Source organism: Neophocaena asiaeorientalis, unplaced genomic scaffold (assembly GCF_003031525.2).
Source record: "Neophocaena asiaeorientalis asiaeorientalis breed wild unplaced genomic scaffold, Neophocaena_asiaeorientalis_V1.1 scaffold151, whole genome shotgun sequence".
Classification (NCBI taxonomy): domain Eukaryota; kingdom Metazoa; phylum Chordata; class Mammalia; order Artiodactyla; family Phocoenidae; genus Neophocaena; species Neophocaena asiaeorientalis.
The window spans coordinates 228,561-253,217 of record NW_020175490.1 but is presented as its reverse complement, the minus strand read 5'-3'; the positions used below and the strand labels follow the sequence as shown (position 1 = coordinate 253,217).

At 34.3% G+C, this 24,657-nt stretch overlaps 1 protein-coding gene across 1 annotated transcript in view; it reads right to left on the bottom strand.

Moving 5' to 3' along the window:
* The window catches only part of DYNC2H1 (dynein cytoplasmic 2 heavy chain 1), a 369,596-nt gene extending 345,521 nt beyond the window's left edge, over positions 1–24,075 (bottom strand). The window contains exons 1-12 of the mRNA XM_024768920.1: positions 23,800–24,075; positions 19,405–19,575; positions 18,835–18,970; positions 11,720–11,838; positions 10,568–10,712; positions 9,580–9,812; positions 7,125–7,259; positions 6,906–7,019; positions 6,677–6,788; positions 6,216–6,340; positions 5,024–5,199; positions 2,625–2,820 (exon numbers count right to left, since the gene is read on the bottom strand). Coding sequence (XP_024624688.1) covers positions 2,625–2,820; positions 5,024–5,199; positions 6,216–6,340; positions 6,677–6,788; positions 6,906–7,019; positions 7,125–7,259; positions 9,580–9,812; positions 10,568–10,712; positions 11,720–11,838; positions 18,835–18,970; positions 19,405–19,575; positions 23,800–23,994 — 1,857 coding nt within the window. The 5' untranslated portion in view covers positions 23,995–24,075. The remainder of the gene's footprint in view (positions 1–2,624; positions 2,821–5,023; positions 5,200–6,215; positions 6,341–6,676; positions 6,789–6,905; positions 7,020–7,124; positions 7,260–9,579; positions 9,813–10,567; positions 10,713–11,719; positions 11,839–18,834; positions 18,971–19,404; positions 19,576–23,799) is intronic.
* Positions 24,076–24,657: the final 582 nt, after the last annotated feature.

Genomic DNA, 24,657 nt, shown 5'->3' with positions numbered 1-24,657 from the left:
TTATTCAACATAGTTTTGGAAGTTTTAGCCACAGCAATCAGAGAAGAAAAGGAAATAAAAGGAATCCAAATCGGAAAATAAGAAGTAAAGTTGTCACTGTTTGCAGATGACATGATACTATACATAGAGAATCCTAAATATGCTACCAGAAGAGTAATAGAGCTAATCAATGAATTTGGTAAAGTAGCAGGATACAAAATTAATGCACAGAAATCTCTGGCATTCCTATACACTAATGATGAAAAATCTGAAAGTGAAATCAAGAAAACACTCCCATTTACCATTGCAACAAAAAGAATAAAATATCTAGGAATAAACCTACCTAAGGAGACAAAAGACCTGTATGCAGAAAATTATAAAACACTGATGAAAGATATTAAAGATGATACAAATAGATGGAGAGATATACTATGTTCTTGGATTGGAAGAATCAACATTGTGAAAATGACTCTACTACCCAAAGCAATCTACAGATTCAATGCAATCCCTATCAAATTACCAATGGTATTTTTCACAGAACTAGAACAAAAAATTTCACAATTTGTATGGAAACACAAAAGACCCCGAATAGCCAAAGCAAGCTTGAGAACGGAACACGGGGCTGGAGGAATCAGGCTCCCTGACTTCAGACTATACTACAAAGCTACAGTAATCAAGACAGTATGGTACTGGCACAGAAACAGAAAGATAGATCAATGGAACAGGATAGAAAGCACAGAGATAAACCCACGCACATACAGTCACCTTATCTTTGATAAAGAAGGCAGGCATGTACAGTGGAGAAAGGACAGCCTCTTGAATAAGTGGTGCTGGGAAAACTGGACCGGTACATGTAAAAGTATGAGATTAGATCACTCCCTAACACCATACACAAAAATAAGCTCAAAATGGATTAAAGACCTAAATGTAAGGCCAGACACTATCAAACTCTTAGAGGAAAACATAGGCAGAACACTCTATGACATAAATCACAGCAAGATCCTGTTTGACCCATCTCCTAGAGAAATGGAAATAAAAACAAAAATAAACAAATGGGACCGAATGAAACTTCAAAGCTTTTCCACAGCTAAGAAAACCATAAACAAGACCAAAAGACAACCCTCAGAATGGAGAAAAATATTTGCAAATGAAGCAACTGACAAAGGATTAATCTCCAAAATTTACAAGCAGCTCATGCAGCTCAATAACAAAAAAACAAACAACCCAATCCAAAAATGGGCAAAAGACCTAAATAGACATTTCTCCAAAGAAGATATACAGACTGCCAACAAACACATGAAAGAATGCTCAACATCATTAATCATTAGAGAAATGCAAATCAAAACTACAATGAGATATCATCTCACACCAGTCAGAATGGCCATCATCAAAAAATCTAGAAACAATAAATGCTGGAGAGGGTGTGGAGAAAAGGGAACACTCTTGCACTGCTGGTGGGAATGTGAATTGGTACAGCCACTATGGAGAACAGTATGGAGGTTCCTTAAAAAACTACAAATAGAACTACCATATGACCCAGCAATCCCACTACTGGGCATATACCCTGAGAAAACCATAATTCAAAAAGAGTCATGTACCAAAATGTTCATTGCAGCTCTATTTACAATAGCCCGGAGATGGAAACAACCTAAGCGCCCATCATCGGATGAATGGATAAAGAAGATGTGGCACATATATACAATGGAATATTACTCAGCCATAAAAAGAAACGAAATTGAGCTATTTGTAATGAGGTGGATAGACCTAGAGTCTGTCATACAGAGTGAAGTAAGTCAGAAAGAGAAAGACAAATACCGTATGCTAACACATATATATGGAATTTAAGAAAAAATGTCATGAAGAATCTAGGGGTAAGACAGGAATAAAGACACAGACCTACTAGAGAATGGACTTGAGGATATGGGGAGGCGGAAGGGTAAGCTGTGACAAAATGAGAGAGTGGCATGGACATATATACACTACCAAACGTAAAACAGGTAGCTAGTGGGAAGCAGCCGCAGAGCACAGGCAGATCAGCTTGGTGCTTTGTGACCACCTAGAGGGGTGGGATAGGGAGGGTGGGAGGGAGGGAGACGCAAGAGGGAAGAGATATAGGAACATACATATAACTGATTCATTTTGTTATAAAGCAGAAACTAACACACCATTGTAAAGCAATTATACTCTAATAAAGATGTAAAAACAAAATGGTTTTAAACAGGTAAATGATTTGACGGCAGTGTGCTTCAGGTAGACCAAGGAAATGACCACAAACAAAGGCCAGTCCATCAGCTCAGTAATTTTCTAAGAATATGCCCCTAGAAGGCAGACAGAGGCCCTTAATTAGAAAGCCCTTTAAGATCTAGTAACATAAAAGAAGAATAAAAAAGAAAATAATATTCTATTTTTCTAAATGACTTTAGAATGAAAAGCAGTAACAGTAATCCCTCAAATTAATAAAAGTCCCATATAAGGGATTACAATGTAAATTTTGTAATGCAGTCATTTAGCAAACCGTAACTTCACAAGACTTAATTGTGCTATTCTATTAGCCTAACAAAATCAAAAGCAGAAAGCAAAGCCCTTAAAATACTCTAATGTAATGAACTCAGAATAGCCATGTTTTCAAAAATATCATTTCTTACTTGTTTCAGAATAATTGCTTGCTTGCAGAATTTCTGTGCAATGTTTGCAACTTGCTGTATTTTTGCAGGAATAACAAAGCCAAGTGCAGAAAGCTGACGAACTTCTCTCTGAAGAATCACCAACCGATCTGAATAATGCACTTTTAATGATCCATCATTAGGATCCAACTCCATGATGTGACTATTAGCCTCAATACTACAATACAAAATAAATAACTTTTTAAATGTCATGTTCTCACTCTTTTGACGAAAAACATAATTTTATACTTACAGAAAAGTTGTAAAAACTATTAACTCAAAGTAAAAGTAAGATTTTAATTATAGTTTTTAAGTTATATTTTTTTCACACAGTATTTCACAATTCAGATCTTGATAACAAACTACAATATCCAAAATATACCATCATATCGATATTTCAACCAAGCAGCTTTTGAAGTCAGAAAAATCAATCTCTTAACCTTCAGCTAAGACTCAAAATAGACATCAAATCCATCATAAAGAGAAAAGGCTTTTATTCATTTTCTAAAAGGTATCTTAGATTTTTAGTCAGCCTACTTGGTTCTTTAATACTCCCATTAAAGGATCAATAATAAATAACATCAAAATACTAGGAGTAGAGATATTCAAATGTTTCATTCTTCTACTCTTCCTTTCACTATGTAAAGACTGTCTTTTCTTTGTGTTTCTTCTAAAAGCCACAATAGCAAATTTTACATTGGGGCACTCAAGTCTCCATGGACTGTGAAAATGCTGTGGGAAATTAAAAGCATTATGTTTTCATGACCCTTCTTTCAGGATCATGTTTATATAATGCTTTCTTTCAAATCACTTTCACAATTAGGAGAACTTGCAGGTCTTAGAAAGTTACTGAAAAGCAAAGAACAAATCTATTCAGCCTACTTAATAATGCATAAAACAAAGCATAATAAAAAGCAGATACTTTAAAATGTCTTAAAATAATAATTTAGCCCAAACTGTCCTATAAGAACATAAAGTCTATCAGAAAATTGTAACAGTGACACTTTTTGCCTTTATTTGAAACCAATATTCACAATTAGTTTCTACATACCAGCATATCCTGAAATATGTTCCAAAACACTCTTGATTCTATGCAACAATGATGGGTTTTACCCAAAAAAAAGTGAGAGTCAGAAGTTTCATCACCAAATGAGGAAAAAAATAGGTTGAATAAAGTTAAACAGCTTTTTTGACTGCAGATCTCAGTCCTTTTGGTACTCTGTCTTACACAGTGGATCTCCACCAGAGCCGTAGTGATAAACGTGCAAATTCTCCAAAATTAATTGACTATAGAACTCTTTACTTTTTTGCGGGGGGGAGGGGAAGGGGCGGTGGATCATCTCTAATATTTTAGGTTCGGGGTAGAAAGGGAAAGAGTTAAATGACATAAAGTTATAATCATTATGCCTTATCACCTTTGGTTCTTTCATTCTTCTTCCAAAACCAAAATGCAAGATAAAAGAAAAAAATTATTCATTCAGTTTAGGAAGCTACCACTTTTGGCCTAATTATTCATTGCAGCAGTATAGGGAAAACAAACAGAATTTCATATTATGGCCAACGTTACTTTTAAAAAGTAACAAGTTTCTAAAAACTAAAACATGGCAAGTTTCTAAAACTACAGACAATATTATAATGGGGAAAGTTGACCTGAACAAATAAACAATGGTTTTTCTAGGCTATCCATTTTAAATACCCATTGGAATAATTAGGTTAACCTATTAAATTACATTCAATATAGCTTAATAAATATTTACCAAATCCTTACTATGTTGGACAACATGAAGAAATATTCTTCATCTCAAGAAGCTTAAAAATAACAAAATTTTAGTTTACAATATGTACGGGGGGTATATAATATTAATGCAAAAAGGCAGGAAAACATATGTATACCAGTAACAAAAAAACATGGGAGCATGAAAGCCTAATTCCAAAATAAGAATCTGCAGTTCTGCGGAATAGATATGAGAAGCCAAAGGAAGGCAGTCAAAGTTTCCGACCTTAATGACTTAAAAGTTGATCATCAAAACCTAAACTGGCTTCCCTGGTGGCACAGTGGTTGAGAGTCCACGTGCCAATGCAGAAGCCACAACAGTGAGAGGCCCGCATACCGCAAAAAAAAAAACCTAAACAAGGGTTTCCCAGGTGGAGCAGTGGTTGCGAGTTCGCCTGCCAATGCAGGGGACGTGGGTTCGTGCCCCAGTCCGGGTCGAAAAAAAAAAAAAAAAAAAACTAAACAAAAAAAAAATTCTAAAAGCATCAGCAAGTTTGGAGAAAGGAGAGAGGAGGAGAGATGATTAATTACATCTTGTCATTTGGATTAATAACACAAGAAAAAAGATTCTTGTGTAGATTTCACTGTTTAGTATACTTATACTTACCACAAACCGGATTGGGAATCAGACAAGCCAGATTGAATATCCCTGGACCAATCATCAAATTGTTCTTGTTCATATAGTTTAAACTGGTCTAAGAGATCTTCAGCACTTCGATGGAAAGATCGAAATCCTGACAAGTCAGATAAAAGAGCCTCTGCAATCTTGATAGTATCATCTGCCTTAAAGAGCCAAATTACAAGAATATTTATTATTTAAATTCTAACAAAATTAGCATAAAATCAGCTCTCTTCTCTGTTCTGTGATTCAGAAATTATTTTCCCATTCATCTGTAAACAGTAAAATAGAAGATTTGCCAGTGAATTTAAGAATATCAGCCCCTACTTTGCTTCTGAATTATACAACCTCAGAATAGCAAAACACAGAAGATAACACATACAAGGCATAATTTGAAGGGTACAATAAGGGAAATTCAGGTGAAACTCCAAGAATTCAGCAATACTCCTAAATATGTTATGCAATAATTTGAGCCCTTTATTAAATGCTGTGGTTAACAGCTCAAACAACAATTAGGCCAATTTGGATGCCAATTAAAGAAGAGAAATGCCTTTCCTCCACAAGTATACAAAGAAGATTGTCGCAACTTGGAAAGCTGACTAACAAAGTTAGGCAAAATATTACAGAAAAAACATCAAAATATAAACTTGAATAACTAGAACTCTCAAATATGCTAGCCTTTATAACACTCTATATTTGCTTGCTCTTAATCATACATTAAAACCAATTAATATTTATTACATGAGTAGAATGCAAGATAGTGTACCACATACTAATTAGTAAGCACATAAGATTCTTAGATCAGCTTTGATAATATTAAAATAATAGTCCTTTAATTCTATAAATTGCTGCCACAACCTTAGGCAATACCATAATTACCTTTCACCATTCCGTTAACTTCCTTTCAACGTAGGATGATGTATTTACATAAACACACTTGCAGATAGACTTTGTACGTACCAAAATTCTACAGATACACTTCAAAGAGTTAAAAAATCCTTTGAAATTTATATATTTTTCACTTTTTCAGAGTTCTACATTTTCACATGAAAATTAGATGAAAATGCAAGGAAAACAGAGAATGTTTTCTTAATGTTTTCACTACAGTTCTAGAGTGCCTTCTACATTAATTTAGCACATTTTACAATTAGTATTCTTCAACATTTATTAAAACTAATACCTTCATTTCCAACTGACGAACCCAAACTATATTATTGACAACTTCTGAAAGGTTTTTGCCAGAAAGTGGTCCAGATGCATCACCAGGAATTCCACGGCATCGGTTTTCAAAATCTAATCGAAAGTCTATAAAATTTAAATCAAATAAATCATTACACACATTCAGTGAAGATTTCCTATATGCCTTCCATGTACCAAACACTATGTCAAATATTATGAATAGAAAAATAGTAACAGTTGGTCCTTTACCCTCAGGGACCTCACCACACATCAAGTGAGAGAAAGAAAATAACCAGTTAATTCAAGAAACCTGTCATTTATTACAGAAATAATAAATTAACCTTCAACATACAGATGTCATAAAATATAATATCTTAATCCTAAGCGGTATACAACAAAGGAAAAAGCAATCTACAAAAATATTTTTTCAAGCAAACACTATAATCTCTGATACACTTTTACCTTTAACTGAGTCCATAAGTCTTGCCAATAAAGTTTCTCTTTCTAGCATCAATTCTTTGCTTATGGTTGGACGCTTCACCAACTCCTTATATTTCAGAAATGCTTGAAGAAGCTAATATGAAACAAATAAGTATATGTTCATCCCAAGTGAATCGACTAGGTAAAAACATGAGTATCTCCTCAAATAGCTTAAGGGAAATATTAGAAGTTAAATATTTCAATATTTTACCTGCTGTGGACTATCCTGAATTTCTGAAATATAATTTTTTAATTTTCCTGCTATTTTTTGTTCCACAGGCGCAATAATTTTTTCATATTGAGACACTGCAGCTTTCCATAAAGGCTAAACAAATTAACAATATTGTTAGACTTTAATATTTTTAAAATCGGCCTTTAAAAAGAACACCACAAACAGGAAATTATGTAGACAAACACATATATATTCAACCTCAGTATATGGATTATATTGCACGGGATTCAGGCCAGTAAAAGGTTCAAATACTCGAGCCAAGCATATGATTTTCTCATCAGTGGCAGGTGAAAAATAGAGAAGTTTCTCACGAATTGTTCTAAGAGCCAAGACCTAAAACATAAAATATTAAAACAACAAATTTATTTAAATCAATACATCAGCACAAATAGTCTAAAATCTAAAGATACTGGGCAAGAATTTCTTTAACCTAGATTCTCTGAAATGAACAATAAATCTGAACTGTAATCTTGGTTATTACTACTCATCAATAATCAAAGTGATACTCAAAGACATACTGTATCATCACACCACTATCAATCAGTGTGCTCAAATCTAGTTAACATATATAAAATCTAAGTATTTTTAAACTATGTTTAAAGCTCATTTAGGTAAAGTTTTAGTCTCTCCTTACTATAGTAAAAATTTCTGATTTCCATTATTCTGCCTTAAATTGCACTTCTAATAATGAAACAATATGTTAACAACTCCATTATGTATAATCTATTAACAGCTGGAAAACAATTTATTTCATTTTGTATTTAAAATTTCTACCAACCATCAAAAGGTAATCAAAAAGGCTAAGTAAAAATGCTATAATCTTCCATTTGAGTTGAAAATATCAGAACAAACTCATGATTTATTTTTCTCTTGATAAAAACAAAAGTACCAATTTAACAATGCTGTCTACTGAGACAGCCTAAAAGCATTGATAATTAAATAACATTTACCACTTCCTCAACCAGATTGTTGTTGCTAAATACCATTTTCCACTGATAAGAACAAGGACCTTTGGAGAAATGACTAATTCCAGGTATGAAACAGAAAATGTAGATGGGCCAGTACATTTTGAGGGGCCAGAATGTAAGGAAGTTATCAAAGAAATACTGGATGCATGTCAAAAATGACACAGAGCCAGTGTAAAGGGGTACTCACTGTCCAACGATGGGACAATTTGAATACAGTAATAATAACTATGATAAAAACTACAATGGGTTGAAACTCATAAAATATAAAAAATCATAGGTTCATAATGATACTATTAAAAAAGCATTTCATTGATTGCCTATGGAACTTACTGATACTAACTTATTGTTCATTGTACTAAAATGATAAATAAAAACTAATTGTCTATACTACCATTCCTATACAAACTATATTTCAGGGTCACTAAAAAACTGATGAAGACAAGTTCTTCCAACATCACTTAATAAATGCAGAAAGAAAAACAGAATTAGAAAATCATCATTTTCCAACTCCTCATGATAAATCATTCAGAAAAAGCTGATGAAGAACGTTATAACAGATGGATCAGGCTAATCATACATGAACCCACAGATCAAACTTAACTCATGAAAGTGGGAAAACCAGACATTACCTGCCTCCTCTAATGTGTAAGAACTATATAGTACTGCCTGTGAAGCAACCTGGTTCAAGTAAACCAACATTTAGTAACTAAAAAACTTTCTGAGACAATCAGGAAACTCGAATATTGATTAGATACATAATGATATTAAGAAATTATTGTCATTTTGTTGGGGGTGATATTGGTCTTATGATTATGTTTTAAGGGTAAAAGTATAAGATTTCTTGGATTGGCTTTAAAAATACTCCAGCAAAAAAACGGAAAGCAGGGGAGACAAAGATGGAACAGGAACTGAACATTGTCAGTGGCTGCTGAAACTGAGTGATGGATACACTGACATCCACTATACTATGTTACTTTTGTGTATGTTTGAAATTTCTCATAATGAAAAGGTTTAAAAACACAACAACAGGAATTCTCTGTTGGTCCAGTGGTTTCACTGCCTGGGCCTAGGTTCAGTCCCTAGTCTGGGAACTAAGATACCCCAAACTGCACAGCATGGCCAAAAAAAAAAATACAACAAAAAATCCCCAAGAACAATGGTTCCCTTAAGCCCAAAGGGAAAAAGTCACTTTGCAATCTTCACATATTCTCATTTTGCCTGCCCCTTCAAGCTAAACATCTAAGTTCTATACTGAAACTCATAACTTATATAAATTAAGCAGCTGTTTCAAATATTTCCACTGAGTACTCCCTGAAAAGCTGTCTCCGCTTGTAAAAATTTCAATAGCCAAGAGAAAGTCTGAGAGCTTCCATACCTAGACAAATGGGTTGACTGTCTTTTTACAACAAAGAAGAACAAAATAAAAGTTCACAACTTACAAACTGAATAGCCACAAACCAAAAAAAAGAAAGGAAGTGGAAACCAGCACTTAGTACCCACTGGGCACCTGGTACTGTACCACACAACTTCATAAGTCATCTCATATGAACTTTACGTCTTATTCTCTCCCAAAAGTTTAAACAAGTTCTATCAGATGTGTAGGTCTTATTAATTATAAAACACATTCTCAAACAAGTGAGGACCTACTTCACACTTAAAACAAAGATCCAAATAATCAAATATACCTCTTCAAGGCGTTTGCCAAGTTTGTCAAGTGTTTCAGGAAAATATTTTTCATTTTTCCACAGATGAGGTACATAGCGCTGCCACACCTGACCTGTTAGATGACTACAGGCAATAACCCACTGTTCACAAATTGAAATCCCAGCTTTCATATTTTCCTTCACAAGATAATAAGGATCTTCCCATAGGTTCAAAGTTCCCAACTTTTTCTGAACAAATCTTCCAAAGGAGCCACCTAATAACACGTAAAACAAACTTTTTAATGAACATATCTTTTTATCAAATAATTATGAAACATATGCTTTTTACAAAATTAAAATAATACACAAATTAGGAAACCAAGGATCTATGAAATACCACATCCACATCTTTAGACGGGCACTGTTAATAACAAATATTTTTTAAAAACACACATACACACACATATTTGTATTTCTGCATCTTTCAACATATCACACATTTCTTTGAAGTATAGAAATATATACACATTTTTTTAAAGGCTGCAGAGCCCACAGTATGCACATAGCATTACATAACCAATTCTCAATTGCTATTTGTTTCTAGTCTCATTTTACAAACAATGCTGTAATAAATATCCTTTTACATACACATTTATGTACTTGTCTAACATTTTCTTAGGATAACAATGAGAAAGGTATATTCTGGGTCAAAAAGTATATGTATTTTTAATGTCAACAGATAACCCAATGTATATTAAACTTTCCAGTTCATTACAAAATAAAGTCTAAATTAATACATAGATAGGGACGAAAAATCTATGTTAATTTAGTTATATTATAGTCAAAGAATCTGACACTATGATTTAAATTAACCAACTATGTACAAATATCTACTTAAATAATCCTATATGATTTGCTCTAAGAGTTACTTTAAGCAACAATTACTGTATGCAGGAACATTTTAGGTAAAAACAGAAAACAAAATAAGTCAGGCTTCCAAAATTGCAAAAGTTTATATCTTTACTAGTACCTATAATATCTAAGAGATGTAACATTCGTGACTCAGGATAATGATCATGTTCTGTCTGTCTCCACACATCATCTACAACATCCCGAGTTGTCTCCACCAAGTCAACCACTTCCAGTAAGGACAGACCATCCAAGTTATAAAACTCCTAAAACCAAAATGCATTCATTTTTAAACATAATCATATTTGTACCTTGGGCAATATAGTCAAAATGTTCTCAGACTTTTTCAAACGCTACATCTCTAATATCTGCCATATTATTTTCTCCTCTTCTTCTATCATATGACATATTACTTCTTTAAACAAATACCCTATAAGTTCCTTCACAAACATAAATTTCATGAAAGCCAGAAGGAAAAATAAGAATTACATAAACTCTATAAATTTATTTTTACCCTTGGCCTAATTTCCTTTAAATTCGGGACATTTCTTTTATTTACCTAATAGAAATGGCCTTAACACCATATGTACACTACCCATTTCACCTCATATATCTTTATTGATTCATTTCCTGGGTTGCACAATGTTACCAATAATACAAACATAGTACATGGTATATCACTGCTAGGAAAAAAGTTTTAAACCATTTCAAACACTTCATTCAAATGATATTAATGAAATAATATTGGGAATGAATAAAAAATTACTAAATATTTATTTTGAAAATATTTATTTTGAAAAGAATAGATTTTGTAAAAAACACTCGAAATGGTCACTTATTTAACCTCTCCATAGATACACCAAGGAATAATCAATCTAATAAGTATCAAACTAAGACTTTTTATATTTCAGATTCCTCCAAAATGCTAATTTGAATAAAGTAAACAATTTTTCCAAAGAACATATTACCTGCACAGGATAAACCTCTGTTAGTAGGAGGTTTCTGTTTTTTTTCCTATCTACCTGCAGGAAAGTAATTATGTTTTTGAGAAAAATATTTTCTAGAGATTAGAGTTTAACTTTTTTAAAAGTTTGGACTTCTAAGTTGCACTCAGTTTAAATACATATCTTAAGTAAACCCTGCTACATCTGAAGAATATATTTTGTCCAGAACCATCAAGTAATGATTTTAAAACAGAGATAAATCTAGTAAAAATTGAATGCTAAGGTACTTCTATCAAAACCTGATATATAACTATGTATGAATCACGTACTCTTGCAACTGTTTCAAATAATTCTTTAAAATAACTGGCTCTTTCTTTACTAATCTGTTTACTTCCACGATGAGCTTGTTCTATCCAAAACTGGAACTCATCACTTGGTGTAAGAATACCTGAAAAGTGAGAAGGAAAAATCAGAAATATCAACTGTTATTATGCTGATCATTTTGAAATGTAAAGAAATATTGAAACACTATATTGTGCACCAGGAACTAACATAGTTTTGTAAGTCAATTACACTTCAAAATCTCACAAACAAATAAACTCATAGAAAAAGAGATCAGATTGCTGGTTAACAGAGGTGGGGGTGGGGAGAGGGGGAATTGGATGAAGGTGCTCAAAAGGAACAAACTACTAGTTATAAGATAAATGAGTACTAAAGATATAATGTACAACATGATATATATAATTAATACTGCTTTATGTTATGTATGAAAGTTCTTAAGAGAATAAATGCTGAGATTTCTCCTCATAAGGAAAAAATTTTTGTTTCTATTTCTTTAATTTTGTATCTATGACATAATAGATGTTCACTAAACTTACTGTGAATATCATTTCATGATGTATATAAGTCAAATCATTATACTGTACACTTTAAACTTACACAGGGCTGTATGTCAATTATCTCAATAAAACTAGAAGAAAGAAAGAAAGAAAGGAAGGAAGGAAGAAAAAAAAAGAATAGAATCATTTGAAAATGAAAAGCCAGCAAGTCACTGGTTTCATTTGCTGATTTTGCACATTTCTGTATTCTTAAGGATGCACAGAAAATAATTTTTACAATTTCTATGAACAAAAACAAACTACAAAAACAACCCCAAAACAATTAACAAAATGGCAATCAGTACACACTTATCAATAATTACTTTAAATTGGCTGAATGGATACAAAAACAAAACCCATATATATGTTGCCTGCTAGAGACCTGCTTCAGATCTAAAGCCACACTCAGACTGAAAGGGGATGGGAAAACGTATTCCATGCAAATGGCAATCAAAAAGCAACACTTACATCAGATAAAAAAAGACTTTAAAGACTATCACACATGATGTTGTGGTACAAACTTTCTGTATGGCTTTTCTTATAGTCCAATTAATTACTAAAAAGCATCCCTACAAGGATAAATAAAAACACTGCAAAAGGAATACTTGATGTCTTTTAACTTTTTTGGGTTTTTTTGCAGTATGCGGCCTCTCACTGTTGTGGCCTCTACCGTTGCAGAGCACAGGCTCTGGACGTGCAGGCTCAGTGGCCATGGCTCACAGGCCCAGCTGCTCTGCAGCATGTGGGATCCTCCCAGACCGGGGCACAAACCCATGTACCCTGCATTGGCAGGCAGACTCTCAACTACTGCACCACCAGGGAAGCCCCCTTTTAACTTTTGATTTTAAAAAAATATTAAAACACTGATTTTAACTCTTATTTATGTGGAAAATTATCTCTATAAGAAAATCTGAGTTGGAATAAAGTAAATTTGTCTAATTACAGTCAAAAAAAAAAGATTTTCACAAATGATAAAGAATGATATTACATACTGATCAAGGGATCAATCTAAGAAGATATAACACAATGTAAGTATATATCCATCAAACATAGGAGCACCTAATATATAAAGCAAATATTAATAGACATAAAGGGAGAAACTGACAGTAATAAATTCATAGTAGGGAACTTTAACATCCCACTTACATCAATGGACAGATCATCCTAAGGAAACAATGGCCTTAAACAACACATTAGATGAAATAAACTTAATATATATATAGAACATTCCATCCACAAGCAGCAGAATATACATTTATTTCAAATGCACATGGTACATTCTCCAGGACAGATCACATGCTAGGCCACAAAAATAAGATGCAGCAAATTTAAAGAAAAGTGAAATCATATCAAGCATCTTTTCTGACCACAATGCTCTAAGACTGGAAATCAACTAGAAGGAAAAAACTGCAAAAACCACACAAATATGTAGAGACTAAATAACATGCTACAATCAATGGATCACAGAGGAAAAATCAAAAAATACCTGAAGAAAAATGAAAATAAAAACACAACAATCTAAAATCTACATGATGCAGCAAAAGCAGTTCTAAGAGGCAAGTTTATAGCAATACAAGCCTACTTCATGAAATAAGAAAAATCTCAAATAAACAACTTAACCTTACACCTAAAGGAACTAGAAAAAAGAAGAACAGGCAAAACCAAAAGTTAGCAGAAAGCAAGAAATCATAAAGATCAGAACAGAAATAAATGAAACAGAGACTAAAAAAAAAAGAAAAAATAGAAAAGATCAATGAAACTAAGAGCTGGTTCTTTGAAAAATTAAATGTCACTGACAAACTTTGCCATACTCATCAAGAAAAAAAGAAAGAGGGCCCAAATCAATAAAAAGAAGTTACAGCTGACACCACAGATATAGAAAGGATCTTAAGATATTATTAAGAAAAATTATACACTGATAAAATGAACAACCTATAAGAAAAGGACAAATCCCTAGAAATGTAGAGTTTCCCAAGACTGAACAAGGAAGAAATAGAAAATATGAGTAGACCAATTACCAGTAATGAAATTGAATCATTTCATTACTAGTAATTGTAAAAAATAACTCCAAAAAACAGAAGTCCAGAACTAGATGGCTTCGCATCACACGGTTTGGTGAATTCTACCAAATATGTAGAGAAGGGTTAACACCTATCATACTCAAATTATTCCCAAAAACTGCAGAGGAAGATATGCTTCCATACTCATTTTCCAAAGCCAGCATCTCCCTAAAATTAGAACCAACGATATCACACACACACACAAAAAAAGAAAATTACAGGTCAATATGATGAATATAGATGCAAAGTTATCATACTCAAATTATTCCCAAAAACTGCAGAGGAAGATATGCTTCCATACTCATTTTCCAAAGCCAGCATCTCCCTAAAATTAGAACCAACGATATCACACACACACAAAAAAAAAGAAAATTACAGGTCAATATGATGAACTGATGAATATAGATGCAAAATTCCTCAACAAAATATTAGCAAACCAAATTCAACAATACATTAAAAGGTTCATATACCACAATCAAGTGGGTTTTATCACAGGGATGCAAGGATGATTCAAATCCAAAGATCAATCAATGTGATATACCACATTAACAAATTGAAGAATAAAAATCATATGACCATCTCAATAGATACAGAAAAAATTTGACAAAAGTCAGCATCCATTTATGATTAAAAACTCTCAACAACAAAGTGGATATAGAGGGAACATACCTCAACATAATAACATATATGATAAGCCCACAGCTAACATCATACTCAACGGTGAAAAGCTGAAAGCAGCTCCTCTAACATCAGGAACAAGACAAGGATGGCCACTCTCACCACTTTTGTTCAACACAGTATTAGAGGTCCTAGCCACAGCAATCAGACAAGAAAAAAAATAAAAGGAATCCAAATTGGAAAGGAAGAAGCAAAATTGTCACTGTTTGCAGGTGACATGATACTATACATAGAAAATCCTCAAGATGCCACAAAAAAACTACTAGAGCTCATCAATGAATTTGGTAAAATTTCAGGATACAAAATTAATACACAGAAAGCTGTTGTATTTCTATACACTAACAACAAACTATCAGAAAGAGAAATTTTTTAAAAATTCTATTTATAATCACATCGAAAAGAATAAAATATCTAGGAATAAAACTACCTGACGAGGTAAAAAGCCTGTATGCAGAAAAGTATGACATTGATGAAAAAACTGAAGACAACAAAAACAAATGGAAGGATATACCACGTTCATGGATTGGAAGAATTAATAATGTTATAATGAGCATACTACCTGAGGCAATCCATAGATTCAATGCAATCCCTAACAAAATACCAATGGCATTTTTCACAGAATTAGGAAAAATGATCCTAAAGTTTGTCTGGAAACATGAAAAAAAAAAAACCAAATAACCAAAACAATCTTGAGAAAGAATAACACAGCTGGAGTTATCATGCTCCCTGATTTCAAACTATACTGCAAAGCTACAGTCATCAAAACAGTATGGTACTAGCACAAATACAGATACATATATCAATGGAAAGAACAGTGACCCCAGAAATGAACTCACACCTATGGCAATTAATCTATGACAAAGGAAGCAAGAATATACAAAGGGGAAAAGACAGCCTCTTCAGTAAATGGTGTTGGAAAAGCTGGACCTACATGCAAAAGAATTAAACTGGACTTTTCTCTCCCATCATACACAAAATTAAGTTCAAAATGGATTAAAGACTTAAATGTAAGACCTGAAACCATAACATCTAGAAGAAAACATAGGGAGTATGCTCTATGTCACTGGTCTTAGTAATATTTTCTTGGATCTGGCTTCTCAGGCAAGGGAAACAAAAGTAAAAATAAACAGATGGGACTACATAAAATTAAAAAGCTTTTGCACAGCTAAGGAAACTATCAAAAAAATGAAAAGGCCACCTACTGAATGGGAGAAGATATTTGCAAACAATATATCAGATAAGGGGTTAATATCTATAATATATAAAGAATTCATACAACTCTGTATCAAAAAAAAAACCCAATTAAAAAATAGGCAGAGGATCTGAAAAACATTTCTCCAAAGGACACATACAGATGGTCAACAGGCACATGAAAAATGCTCAACATCACTAATCATCAGCAAAATACAAATCAAAACCACAATGAGATACCACCTCACACTGTCAATGACTGTTATCAAAAAGGCAACAAATAACAAGTGTTGGTGAGGATGTGCAACCGTCATGCACTGTTGGTGGGAAGGTAAAGTAAAGCAGCCACTATGGAAAACAGTAGGCAGATTACTCAAAAAATTAAAAAATAGAACTACCATATGATCTAGCAATTACACTTCTGGGCATTTATCTTAAAAAAATAAAAACACTAATTAAAAAAGATATATGCTTTTCTATGTTCATAGCAGCGTTATTTACAGTATGAAATCTTGCCATTTGTGACAACATGGATGGACCTAGATGACATTATGCTAAGTTAAATAAGTCAGGCCGAGAAAGACAAATGCTGTATAATCTCACTTATATGTGGAATCTAAGAAACAAAACAAATGAACAAATAAAACAAAAGCAGAGTTATAGAGATTTGGCACCACCAGGAGCCAAACCCAGCTTGTGGTTGGAGTGAGGTACAAGCTGTAGGGCCACCATGTGCTCACCAGTGCCCACCCACCATGCCCAGCTTCCACTACAAGTTCCTGAAGAAGTCCAAGCAACAGCTGCTGTACCCACTGTACAGGAGAAATATTTGAAAAAAAAAAAAAAGCAGAATTACAGATATAGAGAACAAACAGGTGGTTACCAGAGGGAACTGGTTACTGCCAGTTACAGAATAAAGGAGTCACTGGTATCAAATGTATACTGTGGGGAATATAGTCAAGAACTATGCAATATCTTTCTATGGTGACACACTGTAACTAGACTCATCATGGTGATCATTTTGAAATGTACAGAAATACCAAATCACTATGTTGTGTAACAGGAACTAACATACTGTTGTTGGTCAATTATATGTCAAAAACAAACAAACAAACAAAAATAAATCAGACTTGTAGTTACCAGAGGTGGGGGATGGGAGGAAGGGGAATTGTATGAGGTGGTCAAAAGGTACAACTTCCAAAAGATAAATAAGTAGTAGTGATGTAATATACAACATGATAAATATAATTAGCACTGCTGTATGTTATATATGAAAGTTAAGAGAGTAAATCCTAAGAGTTCTCATCACAAGAAAAGAAGACTTTTTTCCTATTCCTTTAATTTTGTATCCATATGAGGTGATGGATGTTCACTAAACTTATTGTGATAATCATTGCTTGATGTATTTAACTCAAATCTCTATGCTACACACCTTAAACTTATACAGTGCTGTATGTCAATTATATCTCAGTAAAACTGGAAGAAAAAATAAGCAAATTAAAATAGTTTTATTTTTCCCAATGAAATAGGCAACCTCTAGTTGCTTAATCCCATGCTGGAAGTAAATTCACTATTCTTTCTGGTTGTATGAGATTCAAAAAGCATCTATTTTACTATTCAAAGTATAAAACTACAACTAATATTTTAAACTAATGATTTGTGTATGTCATGCATTTCATCTTAATTGTTCTTATGAAATAATTTATCTATAGCCACAAAATTACAATTAGCTTCAGGAAAAAAATACATTTTAAAATAAAAGTCACTGGCTTATTATCTTCACAAATATACAATTAGCATCAATCCTCATTATTCACAGATTCTGGATTTATGAAGTCACCTACTTGTTAACATTTATATGCATCCAAAGTCAATACAATACTCTCAATGTTTTTGTGGTCATTTGCAGACATGCACAGAGCTGTGAAAAATGTGAGTTGCCCAACGCATATGTTCCCAGCTAAGGATGAACAAAGCAACACTGCTTTCTTATTTTCTATCACCTACTGTAAACAAATGTCTTTTCTGTAGTCTATGTAGTGTCATGTTTTTCACATTTTTGTGCTTTTTGTTGGTGATTTTGCTGTTTAAAATGGCCCCCAAGCATGGTTGTGAAGTGCTGTCTAGTGTTCCTAGCACAAGAACACTGTGAAGTCCCTTACAGAGAAAATACTTGTGTTAGATAAGCTTCATTCAGGCAAGAGTTGCAGTGCTGTTGCCCTTAAGCTCAATGACAATTCATCAACAATATATATTAAATAACGTGTCCAAACCAAATGCACCTAAAACAAGGTTATGTGTTGAACAGTTGGTGAAAATCTCATGACCAGAGGCTCACAGGACCCTAGGAGCAATGCTTCAGTATTCGCTAATTGAGTGTTCACAGTGACCTTATAGAACAGAACTACTGCAAATAATGAGAATCAACTATACTTTCTATTTCCATGAACTGCACATTATTAAAGATCACATATTCCTCTTCTCCAAATCCATATGTAAATCTATTTATTTAAAAGCAGCTCAAGCTCAGAGAAGATCCAAAGTGTGGAAAGAAATCTTTGAAGAAGTATATTAATTTACTAATGTATTAATAAGGCAATTGTTTTGATTTTCTTTGACAAAACTATGGGTAAATACCTCGTGTGTCATCTTCCTTAAATTTCAGTTTTGATAAGTTAGTATCTGATCTTCGTAGAACTATACCCAAGCCTGCTTCTAGTTCACTCAAAAGATTCTGAAGTTTGGGATCAAGGTTTCTGCTCCATTCCTGATCCTAAATAAAAACAGACAAGAGCATACAATGTTCAAAATCTTGCCAATCAAACTGGTTTCCTAAAACACTTTCAAAAGAACTGAGTCCAAATATATCTGTTTCACTCAAAGCCTGACACTACCTCCATCTCATAAGGGAGGGAAAAAAGTCCTTTCAACAGTTAAAACTTTATAAAGATCATCTACTACAGCAATTTAAGAGCTGATGTAGATTGCATTCTATATCTTTCTCCAATTTCTCTATTTTCCAATAAAGGCTACATTAAAATTTTTTTTAATTACAAAGAAAAAACATTTTAACTTAAAAACTAAAATACTAATGATATTACCAGTAAATAAAATAATAAATATTTACATTTGTGTGTATGAAAGCATTTACCCAAATACTTAGGCTAAAAACAACAACAACCATACAAGTTGCTTTAATTTACTCACCTTTAACAACATTGGCGCAAATACTTGCCGTACTGCTTGGTAAAGGGAATTTATAGGTGATTCTAACATAGATGAAACAAGAATGTTTTTATGTAGATTCTGATCAGTAATTACTTCAGGTCGCAGTTTGAAAAACACCAGCACTTTATCTTTTGTGTCGGCAAAATCAATCTAAAGTGATAAACAAATGATTTTTAATGTTATTTTCATAAAGTTAATACTTGAAAATTTATATATTTCCCTAAAATGTTATATTACTGTAATTTTACCCCTTGGAAAAACTATACTTTAGAAATAATTATAGTATATTACAACCAATTCTTAAAAAAATGTATCCCCGCTTACATGTGATTGTATCATAAAGCTACTTTGATAAATGGTTTATAAACAAAAAGCACTATATGAATATCGTTAACATCCATTCCAGACAGATTCAGTAATACTACAGATCAAAGCTGTGTGCTCCAGGTACACACTGGTGAGTAGTATACTTCTTCACTCCAGAAACTCTATAACAAGGATGCTAATTACCCTCTTACATGAAACTAAGTTCAATATAAACTCAGAACTACCAAAACAAACTTAGGTTGTCCATCTCCTAAAATCATCTTTATGTGAACAAACATTTTTTCCTTAAAGTATTTGAGATCAAACTTTTTACTAAATTGTCATATAACTAGATTATCACCTCACACTGGTCAGAATGGTTATCATCAAAAAATTACAGATAAATGGATAAAGAAGATATGGTACATATATACAATGGAATATTACTCAGCCATAAAAAGGAACGAAATTAGATCATTTGTAGAGATATGGATGGACCTAGAGTCTGTCATACAGAGTGAAGTAAGCCAGAAAGAGAAAAACAAATATCATATGTTAACACATATATGTAGAATCTAAAAAAATGGTACAGATGAACCTATTTGCAGGGCAGAAAAAGAGACGTAGACTTAGAGAACAGACATGTGGACACAGGGTGGAGGGGGAGGGTGGGACAAATTGGGAGATTAGGGTTGACATATACACTACCATGGGTAAAATAGCTAGTGGGAACATGCTATAAAGCACAGGAAGCTCAGATCGGTGCTCTTCAACACTTAGATGGGTGGGATGGAGGGGGTGCGGTGGTGGAAGGGAGGTCCAAGAGGGAGGGGATATAGGTATACATATAGCTGATTCACTTCCTTGCACACCAGAAACTAACACAACATTGTAAAGTAACTATACTCCAATTAAAAAAAAAGGGTGAGTGAGCTTTTGTGCTACTTTTCTTTTATCCTAATCATTGTATTTTTTTAGCCACTAGGAAGGAATTGGCATTTACTCAGTATTGCTGCTTTTCTCAAACTCTCATTTTCACGCATTAGAATTCTATTGCTAGCATGATCATTTTATTCCAATTACAAGCGAGAATAACAAGCTGCAGATAAGTAGATTTGAAAAATTCATTCCTTAGTAATTAAATAGACCATACCCTTAAACTTCCCTCCTCCCACCTATCTGAAGAAAGAATATTCAGAAAATACATTTTTTTTTTTTTTTTTTTTTTTTTTTTTTTGCGGTACACGGGCCTCTCACTGTTGTGGCCTCTCCCATTGCGGGGCACAGGCTCCGGACACGCAGGCTCAGCAGCCATGGCTCACGGGCCCAGCCGCTCCGCAGCATATGGGATCTTCCCGGACCGGGGCACGAACCCGTGTCCCCTGCATCAGCAGGCAGACCCTCAACCACTGTGCCACCAGGGAAGCCCCAGAAAATACATCTTTTAACATCGTACTTTGAAAACAGTATCTATAGTCACTGTCCAAGCCATCCTGGGGCATCCATCAGGACAATGAGCTTTGCCCTAGCCAAAGTCAGAGTTAAAGCAAACGATAAGTTGGCTACAGCTGCTCATCATTCCCTGAGTAAAGAAAAACTGAGAATGAGCACTCCTAGCCACATCTCCTCCAAGTTTCCCTATCATTGGCAACTGCTATTTCCTCTTAACTGACTATAGTTTGATAATTATTAAGGTGTAAAGTTGGTTCTTTTCTGAGGTTGCAAAATACCTCTATCACCTACTGGGATCAATCAGGGATCAGCATACCACAACTTTCTGCCTGTTTTGTACAGGCCACAAGCTAAAAATTATTTCTACACTTTCTGAAAAACCGAAAGAATAATAATATTTCATGATATGAAATTCAAGTATCAGTGTCCATAAATAAAGTGGAATGCAGCTCATTCATTCACATATTGTCATGGCTGCTTTCTCATGGCAATGGCAGAGCTGGAGTTGTGACAGAGACCTTATGACCTGCAAAGCCCAAAATATTTATTATCTGGCCCATTACAGAGAAAATTTGCCAACCTCTATTCTGCAGCATAAACCAGATCATAACTCTCTCTTGCTTAAGATTACCAACGACTTCCTATTTCAACCTAAATGGTGTACGAGATCCTAAATGATCAGCCCATACTGTAACTTTCACATTCTTTGGTTATTCATTAAACTTCAGCAATGACTCTGGATTTTTTTTCCAGCTCCTTAAAACCAAGATAAGACCCAGCTCAAGGCCTTGGTACTTATCATTTCTTTTCCTTAGAAAACTCTTCCTCTAAATCTGCCTACAAGTCATCATTTAAATCTCACTTCTAAGGTCACTAATTCAGACAGGTATTCTCTCCCTCTCTATTTTAATGCACTTCCTCTCCCCATGCCCATCACTACTTTAACATTACTCTATTTTTATTAACAGCACTTATCAGTACCCAAAATTATGTTACATTATATACCTGTGTGCATGTGTTTAGCTCACTTTTGTCCATTTGAATGTTACTCCTTGGAGATAAACCCTGACATGTTCATAACTTTATCCCCAGCACCCAGGACAATGCCAGACCCATAGTAGATACTCAGTAATTGTTAATTTCTTTAATCATGCTGATTCTTAGATATCTAAAGTACAACTTAAGATATAACAAAACATTTTCAAATATGACTAAAAATCTGTAGTGTGATGTATGACTAAAGATAAAATATACTGTTGGACTCTACTAGCTTAACTAAAAGTTATAGTTTCCATTTTCTTTTTTTGTTTGTTTTGGTTTGGTTTGGTTTGGTTTTTGGCCACACAGCTTGTGGGATCTTAATTTCCCATTACACTCTATCTAAACTTTCGGTGGCATTTACAACTGTGTGCCCTGATTTTATAACTTGTTGAGTATATGGCAATCTAGGCCACTGGAGTGAGGCTCTAGAAGACAGACACAGGGGGTCCTGTTCTGAATTATATTAACCTATTAGAGAAGTGGAGTAGTTAATGCTTAGGGTATAACCTTTGTGCCTTACTCTCCTCAGCCACAAAATGGAAATAAAAAGTTTCTATCTTATAGTGTTGTTGTGACTGTTAAATAAGCCAAAACACACAAAGTACTTAGAACAGTACCTGACAGAGAGTAAAGGGAAAATAAACGTTAGCTATGATTATCTATGCTTTTTACATCTTTGTAAACTCACCAAACCTAGCAAAGTGCCTTGCATATATGGAGTTCAAAATACATCGATTGAATAGAATTGAGTGAAATCCAAGAACAAAAATTCATAATAGGGTGAATGATACAATCATCCTACAAAAAATGCATTCAGTGCTTGCTGTGCGTCAAATACTCTGTTAGACCTAGGGACACCCGTGAACACAAGAGGAAAAGGTTTAATATATGACTATCACTTGTTAATTTTCCTCCATTTACTGAGCAGGGGCTCAGTGTGAGGCAGGGGTAATGTGTGAGGCAATTTTTTTTCTATGTATTACTCTGAATGTGTGTGTGTGTGTGTGTATCTCCTGGTTGCAAATGCAACCATTTCTTAAACAATCTTGCCAGTGGAGGAACCAGTAAATAATAATGAATAAATCAATACATCATATGTGGCACAACAAAAAGAATTTAAACTTTCTGTCTTATTATTTCTTAAAAGATTTGAATTCCTAACTATTCTTCCCCTAGAGTAAATTTAAACTCATATATAATCCAAAAAAGATACACTAGGATTTGCCTCAAAGAACCTCAAAAGGGCGGAGAAAGAAAAAATGTTTAAATAAATAAGGTAAATATTTTATTTTTAGTTATAACCTATCTGTAGTATAAAAAAAAACAAAACAAAAAAAACTAGAAAGACTAGAATTGTTCTCTTCAGGTGCGTGGACTGGGAACCTCCTTTGGTCAGGTGGGATCCAAGCTTGGAAACTACAGGCTGAAGCACGAGGCCAGCGCAGTTCATCAAGCGGGGACAGCACTGGGCCCTCTAGGATGATCCAAACAGGAAGGCAGAAACGGACCCGACATCCTTCTAGCTGAGCCTGCGGACGTAAAGGGAGGTCAGGGCAGGGGTGCAGGGAAGCATACCACATTGGAAAAGGAAATTCCGACGTCGGATCGCTGCACTCTAAGGAGCATCTGGTTCCCGTCGTCCAAGAAGTTGTTGATTTCAGTACTGTTGTACAGCAGCGGCTGGTCCCAGGATTCCGACACCAGTCCAAAGTAATTCTGAGTAGTAGTAAAGATGAAAAGCTTCCGAACGTCCCCGGTTCCGCCCGCCATGATTCTAGAGAAGGGGAAAGGGGAGGGAGGGCGGCAAAGAGGGAAGGAGGAAAAAAACAGTCGGGAGAGAAGTAAAGAGAAGATGAGAACTCGGCCCAAATCCGGAGCTCGCCTGCAGGCCTTCGGAGCTCCGCGGTTGCCACGGGCAGTCGCTATGGCGACGGAGCACTACGGCGGCGTGCGGTGGGCGTTACCATCTCGGACACGCGCACGCAAAGCTCTCGGAGAGGATCGATCATCTAGGAGCTCCTTAGCTGCTCGTCGCGGTCCTCGATTGCAAAGGATTCAGGCAAGTTTGTGTCAGGTCGCAAAATCTGCCTTTAATGCTTTCTACTGACTTCTTATAACGCATAATTAGAAGAGATACCTCTAGTCTTCAAGTGCACCAGTATGACAAGGATTTAGGATGGCTGGGGTTCTAATGCTCCCTCTTCCCCTTCACTCGTTAGCAAACCACTCTGTCAACGTCAAGTTCCACGTCTGTAAAATAGGGAAATACTATCTGGGTTATAATGAGGACTTTAAGAGATTACTACTTAAGCACCAATTTTTAAAAAGGCTGATAAAGAATAGGAGTTCAATACAACGTTAATTTACTTTCTCCATCTTACTCTGCTCGTTTCTGTGTTAATTTCCCACCATTATTTTAATTTTGTTATCCTA